This window comes from Durotheca rogersii (genome assembly GCF_024521655.1).
Source record: "Durotheca rogersii strain YMJ 92031201 chromosome Unknown GGS23scaffold_3, whole genome shotgun sequence".
In the NCBI taxonomy this organism is placed as follows: Eukaryota; Fungi; Ascomycota; class Sordariomycetes; order Xylariales; family Xylariaceae; genus Durotheca; species Durotheca rogersii.
Window position 1 is genome coordinate 2066024 of NW_026251234.1, and position 24067 is coordinate 2090090.

At 55.3% G+C, this 24067-nt stretch overlaps 7 protein-coding genes across 7 annotated transcripts; 5 read left to right on the plus strand and 2 right to left on the minus strand.

Moving 5' to 3' along the window:
* The first annotated feature begins 104 nt into the window (after nt 1-104).
* Nucleotides 105-1203, plus strand: GGS23DRAFT_295123 (GINS complex, Psf1 component). Its single transcript, XM_051512676.1, has 3 exons — nt 105-323; nt 383-918; nt 977-1203. Exons 1-3 carry the CDS (start codon nt 297-299, stop codon nt 1068-1070), a joined length of 657 nt encoding a protein of 218 aa, XP_051375616.1. The 5' UTR covers nt 105-296; the 3' UTR covers nt 1071-1203.
* A 1876-nt stretch (nt 1204-3079) lies between these two features.
* Nucleotides 3080-8005, plus strand: GGS23DRAFT_552689 (sulfate transporter family protein). Its single transcript, XM_051515418.1, has 6 exons — nt 3080-4045; nt 4104-4799; nt 4858-5000; nt 5049-5592; nt 5652-6085; nt 6141-8005. Exons 1-6 carry the CDS (start codon nt 3823-3825, stop codon nt 7335-7337), a joined length of 3237 nt encoding a protein of 1078 aa, XP_051375617.1. The 5' UTR covers nt 3080-3822; the 3' UTR covers nt 7338-8005.
* On the minus strand, nt 8006-9753 carry GGS23DRAFT_552692 (emp24/gp25L/p24 family/GOLD-domain-containing protein). Its single transcript, XM_051515420.1, has 3 exons — nt 9095-9753; nt 8702-8909; nt 8006-8564 (listed from the first exon to the last, which is right to left on the minus strand). The coding sequence occupies exons 1-3, from the start codon at nt 9521-9523 to the stop codon at nt 8359-8361; spliced, it is 843 nt and encodes a 280-aa protein (XP_051375618.1). The 5' UTR covers nt 9524-9753; the 3' UTR covers nt 8006-8358.
* Nucleotides 9754-10465: 712 nt separating this feature from the next.
* GGS23DRAFT_295277 (uncharacterized protein) lies at nt 10466-11264 on the plus strand. Its single transcript, XM_051512677.1, has one exon. It carries the CDS (start codon nt 10553-10555, stop codon nt 11093-11095), a length of 543 nt encoding a protein of 180 aa, XP_051375619.1. The 5' UTR covers nt 10466-10552; the 3' UTR covers nt 11096-11264.
* Nucleotides 11265-11596: 332 nt separating this feature from the next.
* GGS23DRAFT_593644 (ADP-ribosylation factor family-domain-containing protein) lies at nt 11597-12394 on the plus strand (the record flags this gene model as incomplete). Its single annotated transcript, XM_051518054.1, has 4 exons — nt 11597-11744; nt 11852-12096; nt 12157-12222; nt 12302-12394. The coding sequence occupies 4 exons, from the start codon at nt 11597-11599 to the stop codon at nt 12392-12394; spliced, it is 552 nt and encodes a 183-aa protein (XP_051375620.1).
* An 824-nt stretch (nt 12395-13218) lies between these two features.
* GGS23DRAFT_552696 (uncharacterized protein) lies at nt 13219-15327 on the plus strand. Its single transcript, XM_051515421.1, has one exon. It carries the CDS (start codon nt 13446-13448, stop codon nt 14901-14903), a length of 1458 nt encoding a protein of 485 aa, XP_051375621.1. The 5' UTR covers nt 13219-13445; the 3' UTR covers nt 14904-15327.
* A 1635-nt stretch (nt 15328-16962) lies between these two features.
* GGS23DRAFT_603110 (YVTN repeat-like/Quino protein amine dehydrogenase) lies at nt 16963-18555 on the minus strand (the record flags this gene model as incomplete). The annotated part of the gene is made up of 1 exon (XM_051519434.1): nt 16963-18555. The coding sequence occupies one exon, from the start codon at nt 18553-18555 to the stop codon at nt 16963-16965; it is 1593 nt and encodes a 530-aa protein (XP_051375622.1).
* Between the last annotated feature and the right edge of the window lie 5512 nt (nt 18556-24067).

Consider the following 24067-nt stretch of genomic DNA (forward strand, 5'->3'; position numbering starts at 1 on the left):
CCTCGTGTACCTATGTACAGCTGCATCCTTGATCCATGCATGTCGTACCTACTATAGGTAAATCGGATGCGATTACCTAAGCCCCTCGGCTTCTTCACCTAACCCACCACGTCGCTAAGAAGTGCTTCTTGGAAAGCCATGTTGAAGCGCGTCTCCCTCACAGCTAGCTGTCCGCGTCTTCCAAACCCCGTCAGGTTCTACCATTGAGTCCTGCGTTGCCGATCGCCCCGTCACATACGCACCCCCATTGAACCCTCGATTCCACATCTCGACACGTGGGGCATACCTAGCCGACAATGTACGGCGATCTAGGAAATAAACTTGTGAGGGCCGCGGCGATGGTCGTTCTGTTCGTGTGGGCGACAACTAATTGACATGTCAGGTCCAACATGCCAAGAGGACCCAAAACCTAGCGCATTTGCCTCCGTACCAAACCGAGATCGTTCGTGCCGTTACACGAGAAGTCCGCGATCTAGATAAGGATGTCGCAGACGTGTTGGAGCCGTTCCAAGGGTCATTCGACCCGAGCTCGGAACCGGCCACGGCATGTACGCTACTTGTGAACCACCTATCAATGCGGAGGAACAAGCGCTGTCTGCTCGCCTACCATAGAACACGGACGGACAGGCTAGAGGAACTTGTCTGGAAGGGCTACGACGTAGTTGACCTGGCTGGCCAGCAGATCAAGGATGGCCTAGCAGGACCCGGCAATTCATCCGGCGCCGGAATCAGCAACGGCGGCACCAGTAGCTTGAGCCCGCAAGAAGAGGACTACGTGCGTCAATATAGCGATCTCTTGGCCGCCTACAAAGGCCAATGGACAGACGTCGACCTGACAGGTAGTCTCGACCCCCCCCGAGACCTGTTTATCGACGTACGGGTGCTGAAAGATGCCGGAGAGATTCAGACAGAATACGGGTAAGATTGCTCCTCCGATTATCGATGTGAGGGAATATCTGCTCATGCGTCGGTGCAGCTCCATTACACTCACCAAAAACAGTCAGTTCTATGTAAGACAAGGCGACGTCGAGCGGTTGATAGCCCAAGGTTACCTCCAAAAGCTCGGTTGAACGGGCTATTTGGAGATATATCTACCTGCTTTAAACCCCCCTTTGGTAGGGATACCTACCTCCGATTTAGCTGCTGCCCAAGATGGGGCCGGACAAGAGGCACTACATGCCGTTGGTATTTCCTAGTCGTACAAGACATCCCTTGGGAGCTTCCGTGCCATCAGTGGACCAACACAGACAGCTCCCATTCGCTCATGTCCCGGTTGCGTGATGGCAAAGCAAATGAGCAACCCTAACGACATACCGTTCGCAAGACTCGCAACAGATGACGACCAAATGTCGGTGGGACGACGAAGCGCCCAGCCTGCCACCCGCAAGCTCGTCCAGCATGCAAATTTTGCTGGACCGGGCATTCGATGGCACCAAATATGTATATGCCGCCGGGACCTATGCGCCAGCCAAAACCAACGAGCCGTCATTATAGCGAGGGGGGGTGGGGTTAGCATGGCGGGACGGGATCGATTAATATAAACCGTCCGAGGTAACAGGTGAAACTCGTAAAGCGTCCCAGGATAGTTCAGTCACACGACCGCGGGATACAGCCGTGGCGACCGCGTATGTAAGCATACACATGTCCAAACAAGTATATCCAGACCGGTGATGCAGGATGCAGCGGCGGTTGGGCCCGGGCAAATACAGGGACCGGATAGGGTCACCATCGAGACGGCCATCGAATACTGGCGGGGGTGGTGGTGGTGGGATCTGATGTGGGGAAGGGTTGGAGGCTCCTGGGGATCTCTCAACCTCAGATCTGATGAGGCTTTTCCAGGTGGTATATCCTATGGGCAGCCTTTGGGCCCGGCCCGTTGCACCTACGACGGTTCCGTTGTCCAAAGGGTTTTTGCGATGGGAAGTAGGAAAGCACGAGAACTCGAGCATAGGTTCTCTTCAATCTGCTACAGACCGAGGGCAGGAAGGCGGAGGTTTGTGGAGCCGTTGCTGGTATGGTGGTGAAAGAACCGGCCTCGCCAACGACCCCCAAAAAGCCCATGCCGCAGCAGCGTGTCCGTCGATCCATCGCGGAGGCAGCACGCTGCTTTCGAAGCGAGATACGACCTGTCGAGGGGTAAGGTGTATAGATGCTGCGGTCGGGTGACTGTTTGGTTATTGGCATTTATAATGAGTGGTACGTAAGGGGGGATTTGGGGATGGAGGGACAGCAGGTAAACCGTTCGATCCCAAGATCCTAACAGCACGGACGGAGAGCAAAAAAGCGATGCCACTCGATCCGTAACTGCCCAAGCCTTGGTTGACGAGATGTCCCATTGCCACGTCGAGGAGTCTAATGTATGCAGTTAAGGCTGTGGTGAGGAGGTAGGGAGGCAGGGGAGGTAGGGAGCTGCATAGAAATGACTATCCTAGTGAGGGACGAGGACGTAAGGAATCGGTAAGGTGTACACGCGGGGTGTTGTTGCGGAGCACAGGCCCCTGAGGTAGCCAACTAACCTCCAATCAAGAAGAATACGGCTCGCGTCATATTCTCCTTAAGCGGGTTGATCGCTGCGAAGGTTGAAAAAAAAGAAAGAGAGAAAAGGAAAGACTTGCGCAACTGCGCATCGGTGTAGGTATTTCCGTATGCCGTCACAACAGTTGGTGCCGTGGGCATAAACTATGATGGGGTAGGAGGGAAGTGGGTGCAATACCTACCTACATTAACAGGTAATTACCTACCTACATAGGTAGGTACCTGACCTAGAAGGTAGCCCTTAGGTGGGTTAGGTAGGCAGCCTATAAGGGTCCAGAAGTTTTCGCGGCGTAACCGGGCGTGTATGAGGTTGCATGATACTGCAGTTACGGCATACACGATTATGACTGCTCAGGAATTACCTAATACGGCATACACGATTGTGACTGCTCAGGAATTACCTAATATCGTGTATACATAGGTATTTCGAAGCCTGGATAGGGGGGTGCGTGCACCTTACCCCAGGTAGGTATAGTCCCTCTTGTCCAATAACAATTATCTGCCCCCCCCGAGCTGCGTCGAGTTCGCCACCAATGATCTTGGGGGGCCTTTCTGAAATCGGAGATGGCTTCCCGCATCCCCTGGCGGGCCACCTCAGGTTAGGTAAACGTACCAACCTGCCTACCTCCTACCTACAGGCAATGTCAGGTCGCGATTCAAGCCAGCAACCGGCACACGGGTACCTGCTTGTCTAAGCTCGAGGCAGGTGGTATATCTGCCTCCTTAGGTACCTAGGGAGGTCCGTTAACAGGCGCCGACGTGTGTGTCCGGCGGGTTTACACAGGACCCTCGGCAGGTTGCCTCCTCAAGTAAACCGGTAAGGTACCTCTTATAGCTAGCGCCATCGCGGAATCTTCGCGACATAATTTAGCTCGCCAGTCCACCCTGCCCAAGTTTATCTTTGACTAAATACCGTGAGCTAGCACGGTACTCTCTTTCTCTTATCCTTCAATACTACCAATTTAATCTTCGCAGCCGTGTTTCGGCCCTCTCTTCTCTCTTCTCTCTTCCTCCTCTCTCCCGGTCTTGACTCACCCTTCCTCAGTCTAGAGATGCCTTGTTGTCCGAGAAGGCCATAGACACACCTGGACTATCCTCCCGGCCCCGCCGAAGAGCTTCAACCTACCTCTAGGAGGTGCTTGTTGTGCAAGGCCATTCGGTCCCTACTCCAGCAGCCTACATATTCCCGAATGTGGTCTTTTCACTGCATACTTGCGTGCTTCGACGGACTGTCACCTTGCGCATATACCCGATCTCGAGAGCGAGCAAAGCAAGCGATCTCGCAAGATGTCTGCCTCATCTTTTAACTTCTATTCGTGGAGGCGAAGATCGTCCTCCGTCGCTTCCCGGCCCGATCTGGCAGATGTCCCTGACCAACTGTCCAACCCGGCCCGATCTCTGGGGTCCACGCCGGACAATTCGCAACCGCTCTCCTCTCCCCTGAGTTACCCCGTTATATACAGAGAGCCCACCAGGTCCTTCATACCTGGACCCGTGATAGACCACCTGGGTAAGCAGTGTCTAACCGCCTGGGTACGCATTCTTCCTTCGCTGACCTTACTCTCAAGCCCCCATAGATAGTGCCAGCTTCGCCCGAAGCGTCCGCGAGGACACCGCCGAGCTTGCCTCCTATGTTCTATCAGACAAGAAGGATAAGCGGAGCACGTCATTCCTCAACCGAATATCATCTGGGTCGTCCTACCCCGGCCGTGAACAGCCAACCCCCCAGGATAAGACGTCGTCCGCCGGCGATTTTCAAATATTGTCCTCTTATGCAGCAGGCGAGCCGTCCGGACCCTTAAGAACGGCATTGGGCACCAAAACCGCCTCTGACTCAGGCCCTTCGGCGCTCACCAGCATGTTTCAAGGCTCAACGCCACAGCCTCTCCGGGAGACGGCTCCGGACGGCGAAACCCTCGGCGACAGGTATCACTCACCACCAATAGGTACATCGCAGTCGATACTGGGTGACGAGGCATCGGAAACGTCCCCGCTATTAAGGCAAAACTCTCCTATATGGGAATCAGATGTTTCGGAGGTTGGCGATGCCGAGGCCCAAAAACCGAAAATGTCTGCACCAAGATCATCATCGATGCTACTCAGGGACCGTATCCGCAGCGGTTTTCGTACCGCTAGGAACGTGGTCAATCCTAAGGCCTGGGATAGGAAGGTTATTTGGCGGAGGGCTATCAGAGAGCCGGTCAGTTGTTTGCCTGCCGTGATCGTCGGCCTTCTACTTAACATACTCGATGCGCTATCCTACGGTAAGTCTATCTCGTACATCTTCGTCTCGTGGCGTCACAGTGCTGACTGGGGCACCAGGAATGATCCTCTTCCCACTATCGAATCCCGTCTTCTCAAGCCTTGGTCCAGCCGGAATCTCAATATTCTATGTCAGCACGATTATCTCGCAACTCACCTTCTCCTTTGGCAGTATATTTCGGGGCGGTATCGGATCTGAACTAGTACGTTGCAAGACCTGGGTTTGAACGAATACCCGCTCACGTTTCTAGATCGAAGTCGTCCCCTTCTTCCACAACATGGCAGCCACCATTACCTCGTTAATAGGAGAGGACCAGCCCGATGCTGTCATTGCTACGACTATAACGTCTTTTGCTATTAGTTCCATGTTGACTGGCGTCGTATTCTACCTGATGGGGAGGTTCAGGCTGGGCTATCTTGTCGGTTTCATTCCTCGCCATATCCTGATTGGGTGTATCGGCGGCGTGGGCTGGTTCCTCGTCGCGACGGGCCTTGAGGTCTCGGCACGCCTCGAAAACTTCGACTACGATCTCAACACTGGCCGAAGACTAGTCCAGCCGGACACCCTACCTCTTTGGCTGATTCCCCTGGCCCTCGCCGCCGTCCTTTTTGGTCTGAAGAAGAAGATCACCTCGAAGTATTTCCTACCTATTTACATCTTATGTGTGCCGATCATCTTCTACATTTTTGCCTGCACAATCGAGGGTCTAAACATGGAGACTCTGAGGCGGGCGGGATGGATCTTCGAGGCGCCCGACGCTGGAGAGCCTTATTGGTACTTCTGGACTCTCTACAGTAAGTCTCTGGGTTGGCCCTCAAGCTGCCTAATCTTTCTTGCTCACTCATGTCTGCAGAATTCAACCTAGTCCATTGGGATGCCATTTTAGAAACAACCGGGGCTATGTTTGCCTTAACCTTCTTCAGCATATTACACGTCCCCATCAATGTCCCCGCATTGGCACAAATCAACGGAGAAGACAATCTCGACTTGGACCACGAACTCAAGTTGCACGGCTATTCTAATTTCCTATCTGGGCTTGCGGGCAGCATCCAGAATTATCTGGTCTTCGCCAATACGTTGTTCTTCATGAGGTCGGGCGGCGATAGCCGCTTAGCTGGATTCCTTTTGGCAGGTCTTACCTTCGGTGTCATGACCATTGGACCGGTGATTATAGGCTACATCCCAGTCATGGTTGTTGGCACTCTGATCTTCGTCCTTGGGTTTGAATTGCTCTTGGATGCTCTTATTGCTCCGAGAAAGAAACTAAAAATACTCGAATATTTGACGGTAAGCTATACCTAACATCGTCGTGCTTCTAGAACTTGCGACTAATCCTGTATAGATCTTGGTCATAGTACTTACTATGGGTATCTATGACTTTGTCGTCGGCATTTTTGTCGGCATGATTCTTGCGTTCGTTTCGGTCATTTTCCATGCGTCCCAAGTCTCAGCCATCCGGACGACCTACACAGGAGACCAGGTCGGTTCGATGGTAAGACGAAACCCGTCGCAGCACCACTATTTGCGGGACGTCGGTAGCCAGACCTACGTGATCAAACTTTCCGGTTTTCTCTTCTTCGGAACCATCGTGGGTGTCGAGGAGAAGATACGTAGCCTGGTATCTGATGAAATTTTCGAGGAGCACCCGATTAAATACCTAATCGTCGATTTATGGCATGTCGCCGGTATAGACTATTCGGCAGCCGAGGGGTTTAAAACCATCAACAGGCTGCTAGACGGAAAGGGCATCCATCTTCTTATCAGTGGGAAGGACGCAGAAAGCAAAATTGGGCGAGACCTGAGGGCAGTTGGATTAGGGGCCGACGGGCCCAATGTCATGTTTATGCCTGACCTCAATTCAGCACTGGAGAGCTGCGAGAACGAGCAGCTAAAGACATTCTACGCTCGTCAAGAAGCCTTGAAAATTTCTCGGCCCGCGCTCTCAAGGAGCCTCGAGGTTCCTAATCATCGCCAAACAACACAACCTTTCGAATATTTGGCACAGTCTCCAAGGAGGAACCATCTACACCGAGCAGCGAGCAATGTGCTCGACCAGCAAGAGATGAGGCGGTCGACAAGGTGGCAAAACATCAGCGAACCGTTGCGACTCATGCTCCAGGTCTTCCACGACGTGAGCGATAAGAACGAGGATTTCTGGTTCCGAGCGACGCCGTATTTCACCCGCAAGGAATACGCCTCGGGAACCATACTCTACCACCGCGGGGAATTAGCTAACGGCTTCTATATCTTGGAAAGAGGCGAGCTTCGAGCAGACTACGAGACGCCTCAGGGCCGACTATCCGAACCCATCGTTCAGGGTACGACGTGCGGTGAGCTCCCATTCTTCTCAGAGACGAATCGTACCGCGACCGTGGTCGCGGTAAAGGACTGTGTCACCTGGGTCATGGGCGTCGAAGACTGGGATACGCTGCAGAAGGAAGAGAGCGACGTTGCACAGGAATTGCTTAGAGTGTCGCTCAAGCTCACTAGCGAGCGGATGGATGCTATGACGAAGTATATATCTGCAGTTGGGAACTAATTCACGTAGGTAGCTAGCTAGATAAAAAGTGAGGCATGTTGATTGTATCTTCCCAAATTGCCGCGCGGCCTTCCGAACGTGATACACGTGCCCCTAGGGATCTTAACGCGCCAGAGGCAAGTTGTCTATGGGGATATTACTGCTTACTCTTGATCAGTCGTCGTAGCATAAACCAGCACCGTTTAAAGCGTTGTAGGCTAAGATGGACGCCTCAGCCTCCGGCCTCGATGGCGAATGTTGTCTTCAGGCCGGGAGTGGCGATGTATCATCAGATGACCATGTCGGTCCCTTGGGCTCCCACTGTCAGCTGTTATGATGTGATGCGATAGAATAAATGCGCACCTAACTTATGACAGCGATACATACGCATCCCGCTGAGCTACCTGTAGGTACCTATCACTTGTAGTCCCTGGGCACTGGTGGTAGCATCATCTTCGCCGGCTTTCGCGCCTGGGTTACGTAGAATAGTAGGTGGGTAGGTACTGCTGTAATATTCCCCTACCGCGGGACACCGCCTGGATTGGGCGCCGCCAAGGCCTGTAGGGAGCCTGTGGCGCCGCGTCCTGGCCAGTTTACTTCTCTAGGTAGTCCGCTCGGGCTATCCTCGCCGGATATAGCGTACTACTGCTGCTACGGCGCCGCGCCCGGGCGACACAATTACGTAGGGGGCTGCCGCTTCGCAGGCATGCAAAATTGTGTTTTTCTCTTTCCTCGTTGTCGTTTTCGTCGTCTCAAATGTACAGGATGCTTCACTCGCTCTCCGGATACCCCGTGTATGGATATCTCCCTCCCTCCCCTTTTTCCCCCTAAAATAGAGGGAGAGGGAGAGGGAAGGGGCGGGAATCGTTATCGCACATCTCCTTGCCTGCCTTACCCGCCCGCATGATACGCCAGACGTAACCCAAAACCGTTGGAAACAGGAACGAACCGTCCGGAGCCCGTCCGGGGCTTCCGAACCCTCGTCTCCCTCCGTCTCTTCCTCCCTTTGTATTGTGTGTGCTCCCGCTCCCGCCTCTCCTCATCATACCACGCGCTTGACCTCGAAGAAGCGGCGGAGCCACCAGACCTGGAAGATGGACTCGCCGATGACGACGCCGATGACGAACAGGTTCCACCACTTGACGCGGCTGTTGGTGCTCTCGGCGGTGTTGCGGTGGGTGCGCTCGCGGACGACGATGTACGACTGCTCGTCGCGGGCCTGGCTGACGAGCTCCGAGAGCTGCCGGACTGCGCGCGCGACGGGAAGTGCCCCGGTTAGCGTTGCGCGCGCTTCGCGGAGGAAGAAAGCCCCCCCACCCGGCCACCCGGGGATCGGACAAAGGGAAAGACGGGCCGAGGGAGGGGGGGGGGGAGAAGAAACGTACTCTCTTTCTCGAGAGGGTCCTGGGGGGCCTCCGTTTCGGACACGTATACTATACCATGCACGTTGAACGAGACCTCCTTGCTGTTGGAGCCCCAATGCTCGTTCCCGAAGCAGTAGACGTACTTGCCGTCGTGGCGCGCGGTGAAGGAGAAGTCGCCGTTGGAGGTGGCCTTCTGGAAGGTCTCGTGCTGGCCGAGGGGGTTCGTGATCTGTGGAGTGGCGCGGGACCGGGAGGGGGAGCCCGTTGGTTAGCAAGAGTAGGACAGCAGCCGGGTAGCCCGCGGGCGTCGTTCATATGTTACTGCATATATACACCATGTGCGTATATAGGTTATATAGGTGTAGGTGGGTAGGCGGGTGTGTAAGTGGTCGCCGCCGCGGGGTTCATCCATACCCAAAAATCAACGTCGAGGTTGCCCGCGCCGCCGAATTCCCGGTCGCCGACCTGGAACGTGATGGTCATGACATCGTCCTTGTGCAGCTCCTCGTGGAAGCACTCGCGGCCGTGGGCGGGCAGTTGGATGTTGTGGCCCAGGGCGGCGGGCAGGTAGGCGGCCGCCGCCAGCAGCAGGGCGGTGGTCGAAGGCAGCAGCAGCATCTGGCTGGTTCTGGCCGTAGCGTAAGGGGAGGCTCGGCGCGATCGAGTTTCAACTGAGGACAGGTAAGCTGGCGGGTTTGGCGGTTTGATTCCCGGGCGCGTGGTGGTGAGATGGGCACGAGCACTGGCGAGCTCTTCGGCGTCTCTGTCCTCTCTTTTTTGGGTCCGAATTAATTGAGGCTTTGTTGGCTTGAGTTGGACACTTTGGCGATTCGCGGATTCCATGCCAAGCCAAGGAAAGGAGAGCTAAGTGACAAGGATCCACTGTGCCGGAACAGGATTAGCGCACTTCCCTGGCGGTAGGTACCTAGGTAGATATCTTCAGATGTCAGGTACCTCCTAAGGACCTTCATTAGCAGGTAACTGGGAGGTTATATTCTAATCTACACGTAAGGCGCCCTAAGTTGAGTACATAAGTACACTCATAACGATACTATGTACTTAGGTGCCTACCTCCAGCAGGTATTTGAAGCTCTCAACTTCCGGTTGGACAGGCAGGGGAGACCTACATATATGTTTCCTTGTACTTAGGAGATACTTGCTATGCCCCTTTCCTTATCACAGTGGAGAGGTGTGGGTTTTGTTTCACGACGGGGTATCTCGCAGGTATAAGGGATGCTATCATTATAGTGTAGGTAGGTAGGTAAGTATGTATACTCACATGTACCCTATGCTTACTTGCCCGTGTAGGGACAGGTAGGTGAGGTACATGTGGACACATGCATCCTTTCCATGGCTTAGCCATACTGCCTACCTGCCTACCTCTAGGTACCTTACCTAACTTGCCACCTTTGCTAAGGAGCCCATACAGGTCGGTAGGTCGGTACCTACCTACCTATGCGCAAGTATTATACTACCAACTGGATTCTAATGGAACCTGGGAGGTCATCATAAGCTACCCTAGGCAGGCTGCGCAAGAGGTTTGGCTCTGCCTTACTTAACCTTCCCGACCTAGAGGTACCTATGTACCTACCACTGCAAGGTTCGGTCCCCCATGTACATAGGTACCTACATGTAGGTACAGGTACCTAGGCAGATACGTACAGGTCCACACTTGGGATGGGCGCTCCATATACTTGCCTGTACCCCTGTGGGTATGCTGCCACATAGAGGTGTGTGCGTGTGTACTACACGGTACATAATATGAGTACGCCATGGTCTGGGCACGTGCTCTCTGCCTTTGGCCTTGCCTCCCCTTATCGTAAAAAATACAAACACGCAACTGGAGGTACCCGGGGACTCCGTGCACCGTACATGCTTAGAGAGAGAGAGAGAGAGAGAGAGAGGTCTCCAGCCACATTGCATTTTTACCTAACTTGGCTGAGAAAAAAAACACACAATCCTGTCTACCTAGGCTGGGACCACTTTCTACTGCCACTTACCCTGACCACCTGCCTACTACTTTTCTACTGCTTTATCACTCTTCACCGGTCCCCAACCACAATCCACCGCATCCAAAAACCCCCTTTTGATAGCTCAACCTGCATCGCCGCGAGATCTCTCACTCTTCCGTCGAGCAGGTCTCACCGTCGTCAATTCGTAAGTCCACCTCCGCCTGCCCATCCGACCTGCGTGTCTATCTACATCCGTCCGTATCCCATCCGTCTATCCGTCTTCTTGTTATCCTCTCTCTCTCTCTCTCTCTCTCTCTGTCCGTCCGTTCGCCCTGCGTCCCGCTGCACCTCATCATCATTCCGACAAAGAGACCACGATGCCTCCTTCTCTGGTCCCAGCCTAACCACCTCCATCAATGGCGCACTGGCTTCCGGTCCGCGGATGACTCGTCCACAGGACTAACGGGCACGACTATGTCTGCCTGTCCCTGCCTTGACACCATCTGCCTGTCTACCTGCACAGTCTACCCTCCCGTCTACATTACCAACCACCTCTCGGTGCATGCCCCCCAGCCTATGGACGGCCTGCTTTGCCTCCCTCCTTCGTAATACATCACAATCATAACCTTGGCCCACCCCATCCATCGTCGGCCTCTCATCGCGGCAGCCTGGATAGACGACGAGCCAAAGGCGCCGATTTCCTCGGTCACTTGCGCCATCTCAATCCGATCGATCTGTCCTCTCGACCTATCCAAGCCCCATAAATCCCGACTGCCCATCAATCGTCGTCAGGCCATCACATCATTTCCGCCTTGCCATCCATCCGTCTACCAAGTATTTACTGACCTTGCCCGGCTTCCCACTTCTAGTCAGATTCGCCGGATATACGCACAATACCCCTTTGCTCCCCGAGCTCTCTATCATAATACTTATTCGTTGACACGTCCTCGTCGCGGTCGCCATCATGGGTCTCACGTTCTCGAAGTTGTTCGACAAGCTCTGGGGGAAGAAGGAGATGAGAATCCTGATGGTCGGTTTGGACGCTGCCGGAAAGACCACCATCCTCTACAAGCTGAAGCTCGGCGAGATTGTCACGACCATCCCCACCATCGGTATGCATCCCTCTCTGCCATTCCTGCTCTCGCGCTCGTGACTACGCTCCGAGGGTACTGGCTGCCTTTGTTTTCCCTCCCTCGCTGACACGTGTCGCGCCTCCCAGGTTTCAACGTGGAGACTGTCGAATATAAGAACATCCAATTCACTGTGTGGGATGTCGGTGGGCAGGACAAGATCCGTCCCCTGTGGCGACATTACTTTCAGAACACGCAGGGCATTATTTTCGTCGTCGATAGCAACGACCGAGACCGTATCGTAGAGGCTCGGGAGGAGTTGCAGCGCATGTTGAATGAAGATGAGCTCCGAGACGCCATCTTGCTGGTTTTCGCCAACAAGCAGGATCTCCCCGTACGTACCCCTTCGGCATGCTCAGCCTCGGCTTTGCCAGCACGCTAACGACGAGGACAGAATGCCATGAATGCCGCCGAGATCACCGATAAGCTTGGTCTTCACAGCCTGAGACAGCGCGCCTGGGTATGTCCCCCTCCCTTCTCCGCGTTACTTGGTAGCCTCGGTATCCCCCTGCTTCTTGTGGCTGACCTGGCTTGTGCAGTACATTCAATCAACCTGCGCTACTTCTGGGGATGGTCTGTATGAGGGCCTGGAGTGGCTCGCCGCCACCCTCCGAAAGGCGGGACACCAGTAAAAAGGAAGCACAATATTATTATTCCCACCCATTCCGACGCTCCGTCTTTCATCTCCTTCAATGCTCTGGGGCCGGTCGGTTGTAACTCGCAAAGTCATACTCTCCGGGGCAATCGACGTGGGCCCCAAAAAGTCGCGCGCTCTTCTCGGCACCCTCTCACGCGCGCTCTCTTCGGCTGTGGCGATGCCACACGGTGAAGCAGCAAGTTTGGTTTTGGAAGCCCGGGAGGGGAGCGGCGTCGCGGGGTGGAATCTGTATGAACGAATTGATATTCCAGGGACGTAGACGAGAACTTGATGCGTATGGCCATGTCACGTTTAGGGGGCTAGTGGTGCCTTGTACCGGGTCTATTTTCCGTTCCAAAACCCTCTTACGTCTCTTCCTCTCTAATAGAATGACGATTTCACTGCGTATGGGATTTTCTACAAGGTTTCCGTAGTTAGAAGAAGTCTCTCTTGGTGGAGTGTTTGGTATGCGCGCGGTTTAATATAATGTCCTCTCCCTCTATCTCTCCCGGTGTTGCTGCTATACGAGCAGTATTTGCGGTGGCAATGGGTGGCGGTTGATTGCCTGTAGGTACCTGGGTACGGGTGGTGGGTGGGTACCTGGGTACACGTCTCCTGGTTGCGGCGCTACGGCTGATGCGACATTAAAGCGCCGCGGTACACGGTTACATGCGTCTACACGCATATGCTATCGCCTGATTTGGGGGCATATCCGCAATATGCTCCATCTGAATGCTCAGGCGGCGGTTAGGTACCTGTAAGCCGGGCAAGTACTGGCGCAGTAAGCCGGGTACCTCCCATGGCGGATTCCCTCGCTATGAGAGGCTCGGACTAATAGAAGTCGCCCATGTCCCCACCCGAAGCCGGGATCGGCGACGAAGAGCCGACACGCCTATAAGTCAGGAAGCTCTTCATTCAACAGGTATGATCGGATATCGACACCGAGCATTCCTTCGACCCTCACCGACTGAGCCTTTTCCGAGTTGGACCTCCAGCTCCGGGCCAGCGAAAACACCCGTTGCCTTCGAGCTGCCAATCGACTCAACATGAAGGCCTCGAGACTCCTCGCCAGAGCCAGCCAGGGCGTGCCAGCGCTCCACCGCACCACGCAGCCGCCTCCCGTAATTTCCCGCGCATTATCATCGTCCTCTCGCACCACCACCGCCCGCTCCTCGAGAATATTAGCAACCCCACAGCCCCATCCTCGACAATGTGCGCTCTCCAGGGGCCCAGTTCTCGCCGTCCGGGGCAGTTGGGGTTATGCGTCCAGCCCGGGGAGCTCGGAGGCAGCACCCCCCTTGCAGAAGACGGCTCTGTACGACTACCACATCGCCCACGGCGCCAAGATGGTACCATTCGGCGGCTACCACATGCCGGTGCAGTACGCGGGCCAGAGCGTCGTAGCCGAGCACCACTTCACGCGGAGATACGCATCTCTGTTTGACGTCGGGCACATGGTGCAGCACCACTTCAGCGGGCCCGGTGCGACCGACTTCTTGCAGCTCGTCACCCCGGCGGGACTGGAGGCGCTGGCCGCGCACCACAGCACGCTGAGCGCGCTCCTGTGGCCCGACACCGGCGGCATCGTCGACGACACCATCATCACGCGGCTGGGGCCGGATAAGTTCTACGTCGTAACCAACGCGGCCTGCCGCGAGAAGGACCTCGCGTACTTCTCCCAGCAGCTCTCGCAGTGGCGCGCCCACGGCCACCCCGAAGTGACCCACGAGGTCCTCGAGGGCCGCGGCCTCGTCGCCCTGCAGGGCCCGCTCGCCGAGCGGATCCTCTCCGATGTCCTCGCCGCTGACCCCGCCGTCAACCTGCGGGAGCTGTACTTCGGGCAATCGCGCACGGTGCAGGTGCGGGCGGCCGACGGCCGCGTGATAGCGGACGTGCTCGCCAGCCGCGGCGGGTACACAGGCGAGGACGGGTTCGAGCTCTCGGTCGCGGGGCCGGACACGGTGGCTTTGACGGAGGCGCTGTTCGCCGCGGCGGGGCCGCAGCGGCTGCGGCTCGCGGGGCTTGGTGCGCGCGACAGCCTGCGCCTCGAGGCGGGTATGTGCCTGTACGGGCACGACCTCGACGACACGACGACGCCGGTCGAGGCCGGGCTCAGCTGGATCATCGGGCGGGACCGGCGGACCGGCGCAGCGGCGGGGTTCCACGGCGCGGACAAGATCCTCCCGCAGCTGACGCCCAAGAGCAAGGGCGGGACGGGCGTCACGCGGCGACGCGTCGGGCTCCTCGTCGAAGGCGCGCCGGCGCGTGAGGGGGCACCCATCGTGGCGAGCGCCGACGCAGGCGCCGAGGTGCTCGGCGCCGTGACGAGCGGGTGCCCGAGTCCCACGCTCCGCGCGAACATCGCCATGGGATACGTCCGCGACACCTTTTTCAAGGCAGGTACGGAGCTGGCGGTGGTAGTGCGCGGCCGCGCGCGCAAGGCCGTCGTCACCAAGATGCCGTTCGTGCTCACGAAGTACTGGAGGGACACCGTGCCGGCGTAGGCAGGCGAACCCTCTAGAGGCGAGGCTGGGGGTCGCAGGGATACTCAAAGTGAGTGTCCTCACCCCACGAGTATATACCCGCGTAAAGGAGAGAGGGGAGAAAGGGAGAAAGGCAACGGGGAGCCTCACAACGGATAAAGAGGTGAGAGAGAGCATAGGACGAGAACGAGCTAGATTCTCTTATTTGCCTTGTCATTGAGTGGCGTAGAGGAGAAGGGTAGAGGGAGGGGGGCCAAGCTTGTCTAGGATGGTCATTCCTCGACACTTCAACAACGGACGGACTCAATAGGATTAATCTCGATGGTCTAGAGACTCTCGAGGAGAGGTTGGGGGTGGAGTGGAGAGGGGGGTGAGGGGGGAATTTCTGATAGATCAGAAATATAGATAGATACCTTCAACCCGAGATCTACTATATACATGTCACATGCCATTTTTCACGACTGATAACGAAACGTAACCAGGAAGACGCGAGTGAAGTGTGTATACGATGATGCTTGGAGCGGGTAAGCAACCACAAACTGGCTGTCCGCAGAAGACACAAGCTTTATTATAGCCGGAGGCCTCGCATACGAACAGGCGAGCATCGATATACTACGTAGATATATATACGTAGGAGAGGGGGGGGCAAACGGCGCTTCCGAGACAAATCGCAACCTGCCTGTCTACCTGTCTGCCTATAGATATATATCTCTATTTACATACATAGGCCGCTTAGAGTACCCAGCTAACTAGTCTATCTGCCTGCCTGCCGGTTCCTCGCATCCGAATCTCCCCCCCTTCCCGTTTACGTCCCCCCTGCCCCCTTTCCCTCCCGCCCTGGCACCTACCTAGCAAGCTAAGCTGGCCAGATATCCGGTCGTCTTGGTAACTGGCAGTTCTATAGCCCGACGGCTAGAAGGTATATACACACACGTATGTGTGTGGATCGCTTCCCTAACTACTGCTCTCGCCTGCGTCGACGTCTCGCACCCATACCCGCAAGTGCTGCGCCCCTTTTCCGTGGATGTATGGTTGAAGGGGGGTTATGTATATATATATATATATATATATCACACATGTGTGCCTCTCCCCTCCCTCTCTCTTTAGTTCTTGTTCATAGGTATTAAAGCTACTGCCTACTATCCTGTAAGCACAACTTTTTCTCTCTACTGAAATACTTCACGGTTTCTATGCGCGGAAGCCTATATACGTTCGCTCGTTCCCTTTAACCCCCCCCCCAACTAACCGTCTTACCCTCCTACTCTCAATATCTTTAACCTATAGTTCACTGCTTCAAGACTGTTGGTAGTTTCGTAAATGATCATAGCAGCTAAACTAAGCCAGCCTGCCCACCTCGCGCATATCGATGTAGAAGGAGGAACCCGTGTTGGGACCTTATTCGTGTATAATTATGCCTGTCTCTGTATGCGTGCATGCATTTGTCCCCTTCTTCTTCGGCCGCCGTAAGATCTCGAGAGCTAAGCCGCCCAACCTATCTGCATACGAGGCGGCGAGAGACGAGGAGGGAACACATAAAAGAGAGGAATATCCTTCCTCTTCCAGTTCGTTCGACGCGCACCATGTCAAATGAAGAGGCGGAAGACGACGGGTACTGCTATAAGCAATCCGCTCCCGAGAGCGGCTCCTCGGCCTCCCGACTCCGGCCAAGAACCTGGCATAGGGCAGTGTCAAAAGGACCCGCAGGTAACAATACAAGCCTCACTGTCCTCGTCCCTCTTCCGGGCGTATACATCAGCGATATTCCGGCTATATCTACCACCGCCTTGTCAAGTTTCCAGATGGCCGGCCCACATCTCCTCTCGCGTCAAGAGAATGTGCCTCTCGACATGTGGTTTACGTAAGCGATGCCCTCCACATGGCCGTAAAGAACGGGGACGAAGAAGAAAACCAAATTCGTCAAGTCGAAAGAGAAAGAAAAGGAGAACCTAGTCGGACGACGAAGAGAGTAAGCTATAAACCGGCACCCTCGCTTGCTGTCCGTTTAAATGCTCACGTGTCCCAAACGCCTTTCCGCCGATATTTTTTTCTGCTCATTCTCAGTCCTATGCATACGGTCGCGTCAGAAGGTCCAGTTCTCTGACATGGCAGCCTGCCTCCTCTTCTGCGTCAGTGTCTCCTGCGACTTGGGTGCCGCCACAACCTGCTCCGGGCTTTGCATCCAATCGTAGCCGGGGGTCCGCCACCAACCTCCGGGCTGTGCCGCCTTTCTGCGTGCGTAGCTGAACGTGTCTTCCGCGCCGGCGTCGCATCGCTCCAAACGCATGACACCTCCCCGCCAAAGGTCACACGACAAAGCGATGAGGTCGCGGCCTCCATTGGCGAACGAGACCCCACCGAGCTCACCAAATATGTCGACCGTCTGCCGGGTCGCAAACGTTTGGGCGTCGATCAGATTAATGTAATCAGCCTCCTCCGCAGCAACCAGGATCCTCTTCCCGGATCCGAGGGGAGAAAAGCGCAAGCTCCGCGCGCCAGCCATCTCGGTCCGGATCACAGCAATCGAGGTGCTCTCGCCTCTGCTGTTCTTCCACTTGCGGGCGTCCCATATCCGAACACTCCTGTCCTGGTTTCCGGTGGCCACGGTCCAGCCATCCGGCGCCCAGTCGCAGGCGAACCCAAAGTCTCTATGGCCGTCGAGGGTCTGGAGGATCTCCCCGGACGCGGCGTCGGTTATGAGGACACTCTCTCGGTCCCCTACTATGACGCGAAGTCTCTGGTCCGGGCTAAGCGCGGAACAATTCATCGCGAATTCGTACATGTTCTCCGAAATGATCTTGTTTAGCGACAGATCCACGACACGGAAACCCTTGTCGTTGGAGGCAAACGCCGCCAACGGCGTCGACGAGTGCCGGGACGAGTGAATTTGCACGTGGTTTGTGATGCCGCTGATGTGATTTGTGAGTCGACCCTCGTGAAAATCCTGCCCGCCGGCGGAGTCGAGGTGGCGGTATCGATACGTTCCGTAGAACCCACCGGCTATCAGTATGTTCTCGGTGGCGCTCAGGGTCGACGTGTGGGCGGCGGTCTGGCTGTCGAACTGCATCGCTATCTTCCCTTCATTGCGCTCTCTTGGAGGGTTGCCGTCTCTTGCCTCGTTGGGCTCCTTGGTCGGGTCAAGTTCCTTGATCGAGTTGAAGCTAGGGTAGAATACTCTCGTGCGTGATGCGACGCCAAGTATGTTCCGTAGTTGGAAATGTAGCAGCCGCACGTCTTTTCGGATATCCATACTCTGAAATCGGAAATAGTTTTCCTCCGGGGGTAGCATCCTATCGCACATTGGACTCCGCCACGAGTCGGAATTTGGCCGGTTGACGTAGTTATGGAAGGATGCCATACGGCGAAACCGAGCGGCGCCCCTCGTGACTCCGAGGTCCCTCCAATTGATGCCCTGAAAGTCGAAATAGTCGCCTCTCAGCTGCCTGTAATTAACCCGTCGTGGGCCGCCCTTCGCAAAGCGACGAATTCCTTGAAGATGCGGGACGGGGCCGCTCGCCCGGAGCTGGTGATCTGTATGGCTTTGCCATTCCCAGAGCTGGATGAATTGCATGACGTGTGGGTTTTCGGGTCCGAGCGACATGGGATTAGCATTGCTCAGAGCCATGGGATGGAGACCAGTGGTCGCGAGATCAAGTTCGTCATCGGTATCCTGCATATCTGGGAAGGGTTGGGGTTCTGGGACTTGAGCAGCTGCCGGGTTGGCTTGCGGTTCGAGCGGAGCATGTTCGGCGGTGGCAAGAGACGAGGACAGAACCGAAGTTTGAAGGGGAGGATGTTCCGATGCCGTGGCAAACAGGGCCTCAAGGGTAGGGAGGGAGAGGTGGCCGTGTTGGGTGTCCATCGTATTAGAATTACCGCTATTCAGGAAAACACCGTCTTCTTCCAGGTCAAAGTCATCAAAACCTAACACGCCGTCGTCTCCGTCGTCTTCGTCGCTGTCTTCGTCTTCTTCTTCGTCGTCGTCGGGTTGATCAGCACGATGATGCCGGTCGTCATCCCGGTGCGGAGGTTGGTTCTCGTGGTGAGTGTCGACATGCGCGGTATGGAGCAGAGGAGGTTGCAGCGGCCACTGGTGATCGTTCAAAAGACTGTCGAGGTCAGAAGTGGAGGATTCGGCAGGGTGAGACGGGGGAGAGGCAGGTTGTTGAGGACGGTCTGGAGTGAGAAAGGGTGAAGAAGAGGTGGGTGGGGAATTGGTAGGGCGCATCATTAAAGGGTTGTTGGAGGAAGCTGGCAAGTCACCTGCTCTCCCTCTTCTCTTCCCCCATCTACCTCCTTTTGGGTCCCTTTTCTTTTTAGAGAGAAGGAGGAAGAAAGACGCACACGGAGAGGGGGCGAGGGGGGCGGGGGGTGGGTGAGCGGGAGCGAGACGGGCAGGCAGACGGAGACAGAGACAAGAGAGCCTAAAGATTGTCTAGGTTGGGGATTCACTACCTGATATTCAGCGCCTTTTCTCTCTGGCGATGCGGCCCATTCCTATTGGCCCTGTGGTTCCTGGGATGACGCTCAAGATACTAGAAGGAACGGGTGGTGGCGAGGCAGATGTGTGTATATGTGTTTATATGTGTTTATAGGATAGGTATGTATGCAATATGCGTGTATGTATACAGGTATATATATATATATATTCACACACGGTTGGAGGAGGGGGACGGGTTCGTGGTTGGCCGGTCGTCAAAGAAGCGCCAAGATATACCGAGAGACAGCAGATCGCTGGTTTGCGTCCTATCGTGACCGGCTGGCCAAGGGTAGTGTGTGTGTGGCGTGGGTTGCGATGCGGCAGAGGAGGGACGCCAGAGGCAGGCAGTAGTAAGTGATGATGATTCGACAGGGACGTGGTAGGATATCCCGGCTCCCTGCAAGAGATACGTATCTTCGCGAAACTGGTCTCGTCTATCTGTCTGTCTGGCGGTCGGCGACGGTGACAATGACGACGGGAGTGAGAATGGCGTTGGATGTCAGCGGATGAAGAGGAATAGCGGTTGAAGATGTTACCGTAATAATAGGGGAGGTTGCAAAGCACAGACAAGTATCGATCGATATAGACAAGGGTAAAGGGAGGTAAGGTGAGATAAGAATTGGGGCGGGCTGACGATGATGATTGAATGGGGGTGGAGCGAAACGGGGGGTGGAGGGGGGGGGGGGGAAGAGAGGGGAGAGAGAGGGGGGTGGTTTAAGACTTGAGCGGGACAGGGACGGAGACAGGGAGGAAGAGGCGAGAGACGGAAAGCGGGAAATGGTACCAACACAACCCGCTAATACCACCTCGCCTCGTCCGCCGACGTACATTCGTTCATACGGCTCATACGTACATCACATCGGAAATCACATAATTTACCCCATCCCAACAAGGTGCCTGGCTGCACACACGTAGCCACTATCAATTTGGCACTGTCAACTCAGCAATGCTGTACAGAGCTGATCGTAAAGCCAGGCTCGAGTTATCCGTAGCCCGACGAAGCCGCCTCTCTCCTATGCTCCAAGGCACCTAGGTAGGTGGTGTCTGAGTACGATAACAGAACCCTACATACATACATACATACATCGTACATTGGAGGTGTACCTATCTGTGTGTGCGTATGCATGTGTGCTCGGTGTGATGGATGTTCTGTGCATGTATTATTTATATACCTACGTACCTACGTACCTGCCTCCTGAGTGCCAACCTAAGGTAGGTACATACACTGCGACGTAACCTACCTTAGGTACCTATATCTGTACATCCAGAAGCTAGCTACCTGGACCTAAGGTACGTAAGTGAACGGGCCAATCGTCAACGCCCGCCTGCAGGCAAGGACCGCCCTCGCTGCGCCACAATCAAGTATTGGTCCGCCCTAGGAGGTGAGTTAGGTACCTACCTCTCAAGCCAGGGTTGGATGGTGGAAGCTGTGCCCTCTGACGCGCCATTTTTTGGTGCTGATGCGCCAATACCACCTAAGGTACCTCCTCCTAGGCTTACCTACGTACCTGTATAGAAGGAGACATACGTAGCTCTTATATAGCAGCAACATTAGGTGTATACATCGCTTGCCTCCTCAGAGGCTTCGGGGCATGCGTGAGACTCGGGGATCTATAGAGATCGAGGCTCAGTTTGGAGGGTATTATTATACGCACAAGTACAGGAGGCAGGCAGGTTAGGCTGGTAGGTACCTAGGTGGGTAGGTATACAATTCTACCGTATCTCCTCGCATGTTGGGTCCAAATTTATATGAACTGCTTGGTACTTTCTGGTGCCCAATAGGGAAAGGCCCCATTTGGTAGCGCGGCGGGATTTGTGGTAGCGAACTCCAGGCTCTCTCTCCCTCTCCTCGCCACCTCCAAAGCAGGTACATATGCATGTACCTGTGTACTGCACTGCATCCTCTTCGTGCACACCCTCACCAACACAATTCCCCCGTCTCTCCACAGGCCTTACCTCTGAATGTAAGTGTCCCACCTCTTTAGGAATTCCGACGCTCTCCAAATTCCCCCCTTCCCCCCCCCCTGCCCCGACGATATACGTGATAGTCATGACGATAGCAGCGTACGAACACCGCTGACTCGGAAGACGCACTCCCACGCTGGCACACACACACACTTGCATACCTACATACACGCATCTATCACACTTCCCTTTCCCTCCCCGTCAGACCGAGATGGGTTGTCCTGCCTGTCAATGCAGACCGGAGTTGGCGGGGTGGGCAATCTTGGCTGTCTGCCCTCTCAAATTTCGACTGTGATGTGTCACTTTCTGATCCTGACGAGCCATCCCGTAAATCATTTGCCGAGTACAAGACCAGTCTTCTTCTTCCCATTATACCCATGTCTCTCCTAACCGCGGCTTGTCCGTGACAAATCAGTCCTGTTGCGGTCGTGAAAGAGTCAGTCAGGTGTCTTACCATGTGAGACAGGCCTCGTCCTGATTGATGGGCCAGAACGCTGCGCACTTTGGCACCGCATCGAGAATTCCCCTCGCCGACGTGCGCACACCAGCGCACCAAGCACACCAGAATATATCTGTATACAGGGTCCCGCTGTATCCCACATTTTTTTTTTTATCTTCCCTCTTCCCTTCTCGGAGACCTCACCGCTACACTCGGCTACTACGCTCCTCGACCCGAGACGGGAGGGCCGAAGGAAGACCGGCAAGGAATCTTCTTGAGCAACCTGAGGGTTACCAGGGGTGCGGCGCTGGGGGGAGGCGACAAAAGAAAAGAAGAGAAAAAAAAAACCACCTCGAGGGTCACGGCCCGGCAGGCCCCGCACCCGCGGTTCCAGCGTGTGCAACCAACAGCATGTCTACAGTAGTTTTCGACCAGTCGGCTCTCCGAGAAGAGCGAGCTTGTGGACTGCTACTGATGTGCGGTGATCATACAACCTGTCAACAAGACTGTCGCGAGGCGCAGGGCACTTAGCAGCATCTGTACTCTTGCCTAAACGTCTGTTTAGACCGCTCGATCGAGAGAGTCGGAAACACTCTGGCCATCGATGCCGCTGAACTACTGCGGCGGCTGCGGAAACCGGGATCACGGGACTCGTCTGCTTACTAGACGGCGCTCTTCTCCTTCTTCTTCTTCTCGTCCCACTACCGCGTCTTCGTCATACTTGAAGCGGGTGGCCGCAGCTGTATGTAGTGCAGCAGCATTGGTTGGTTATTTTGGTCTCGGTAGAATCGACGCTGGCCCCCTGTTCGAGTATCGAGTCTCGGGCCAGCTTGGCTTGTCGGGTCCCGGCCGCCTTCTCCCCAATTATGACGAGACGTGTAGTGCTCATATGACAGCTTCTCGAGGCGTCAGATCAACTAACCATCGCTCATGATGACGGCCTCGAAATCTGACGAATACGCAGTATGTCGCTCCCGCGGAACCGGCGTCTCCATTCTTACGCGGATGACAGGTCATGATTTCGCTTCACGGGAGGAGCGCAGTGCCTACCTTCCCGGTCGATGATGCATTGCTCCGTAATGCGGCGTACGGAGTCTGTTTTCCTGATAAAGCCAACCCATCGCGCATGCGCGAGCGCTCAATTGCATTGCGGGCTGGCGTTGGTGTCGAGGTTGGGACGTGGACAGAACCCTCGCCGGAATACGCCCTGTGATGTGTTCGTTGGCTGGTAGGGTGGGTGGCTCTCTGCCCAGCTAATCGGCATATCGCGACAAGCATTTCTCCCCGTCGCACGGCAGGGCCCAACCTGCGACCCTAGGACATGGCTGATTACGAGGCTTGCTCGGGATCTGTTTCGGAGTCGGGAAAGATCCCGGGGGCTTGGAAGGACAGTACTATTGTGCCGACAACCCGAGGGAATACCTGCGAGAGCAGATGCCATTTTGGGGTTCCCTGCCTTTCACACCGGAGCACCCTGGGAACATCAGGCGTAGACACATAGTAAGTATATAATAATATACATATATATATATTATATATATATATGTGTGTGTGTGTGTGTGTGTGTGTGTGTGTGTGCACATGTGTCATATTTCTCTGGGCGTTAGATAATTATCAGCACGGAGAAAATGTGATGGATTGGCGGCTCACTTGTTTCTTTTTCGGTCTTTTTGCTTTTTGAAGGATCAACGGCAATGTTTCTGTCCCCGCCCTCTATAGGTAGTCGGAGGCGCGGGCGAGTATTCTGATAAACGAAGTTGAGGAAGACAAGTAGCCACCAATCCGCGGTTGTTTATAAATATAGAGCTGCGCGGAGTAGAAACACCGCAGAACCTCGGCTCCGAGTCCAGGACGATCTACTCATGAACACGCCTGCATACTCCTCCCGCCCGCCCTCGCCATAGGTAATACCTGCAATGGCGCTCGGCCACCCGCTGCCGATCCCCTGGCCCCCTAGCCGCCCACGGCTGAGACCTGCGAGATCGAGGGGGGTCGAGTCCGGGCCGTCCGCGGGCTGCTGTCGTCGTTGTTGGATTGCGTTGGCGCGGAAGCGGTGCGAACCAACGCGCGTTACGCTGACTGCTGCTGCTGCTGCGTGCGCGCACATCCTCGCTCACCAACCTTGTTGCTCCCTCCGACGTACATGCCTCATACGTACATGCGTGCATACCACACATTATCGCATTACGTGCCCAGACTCGTCCCAGGTATTTCTCTTCTGCACGCCGGTAGCACACGCACGCACGTAGACAGTGCCAAAACGTCTCACCGTGTTTACGTGCACATGCGCACACACACATACAC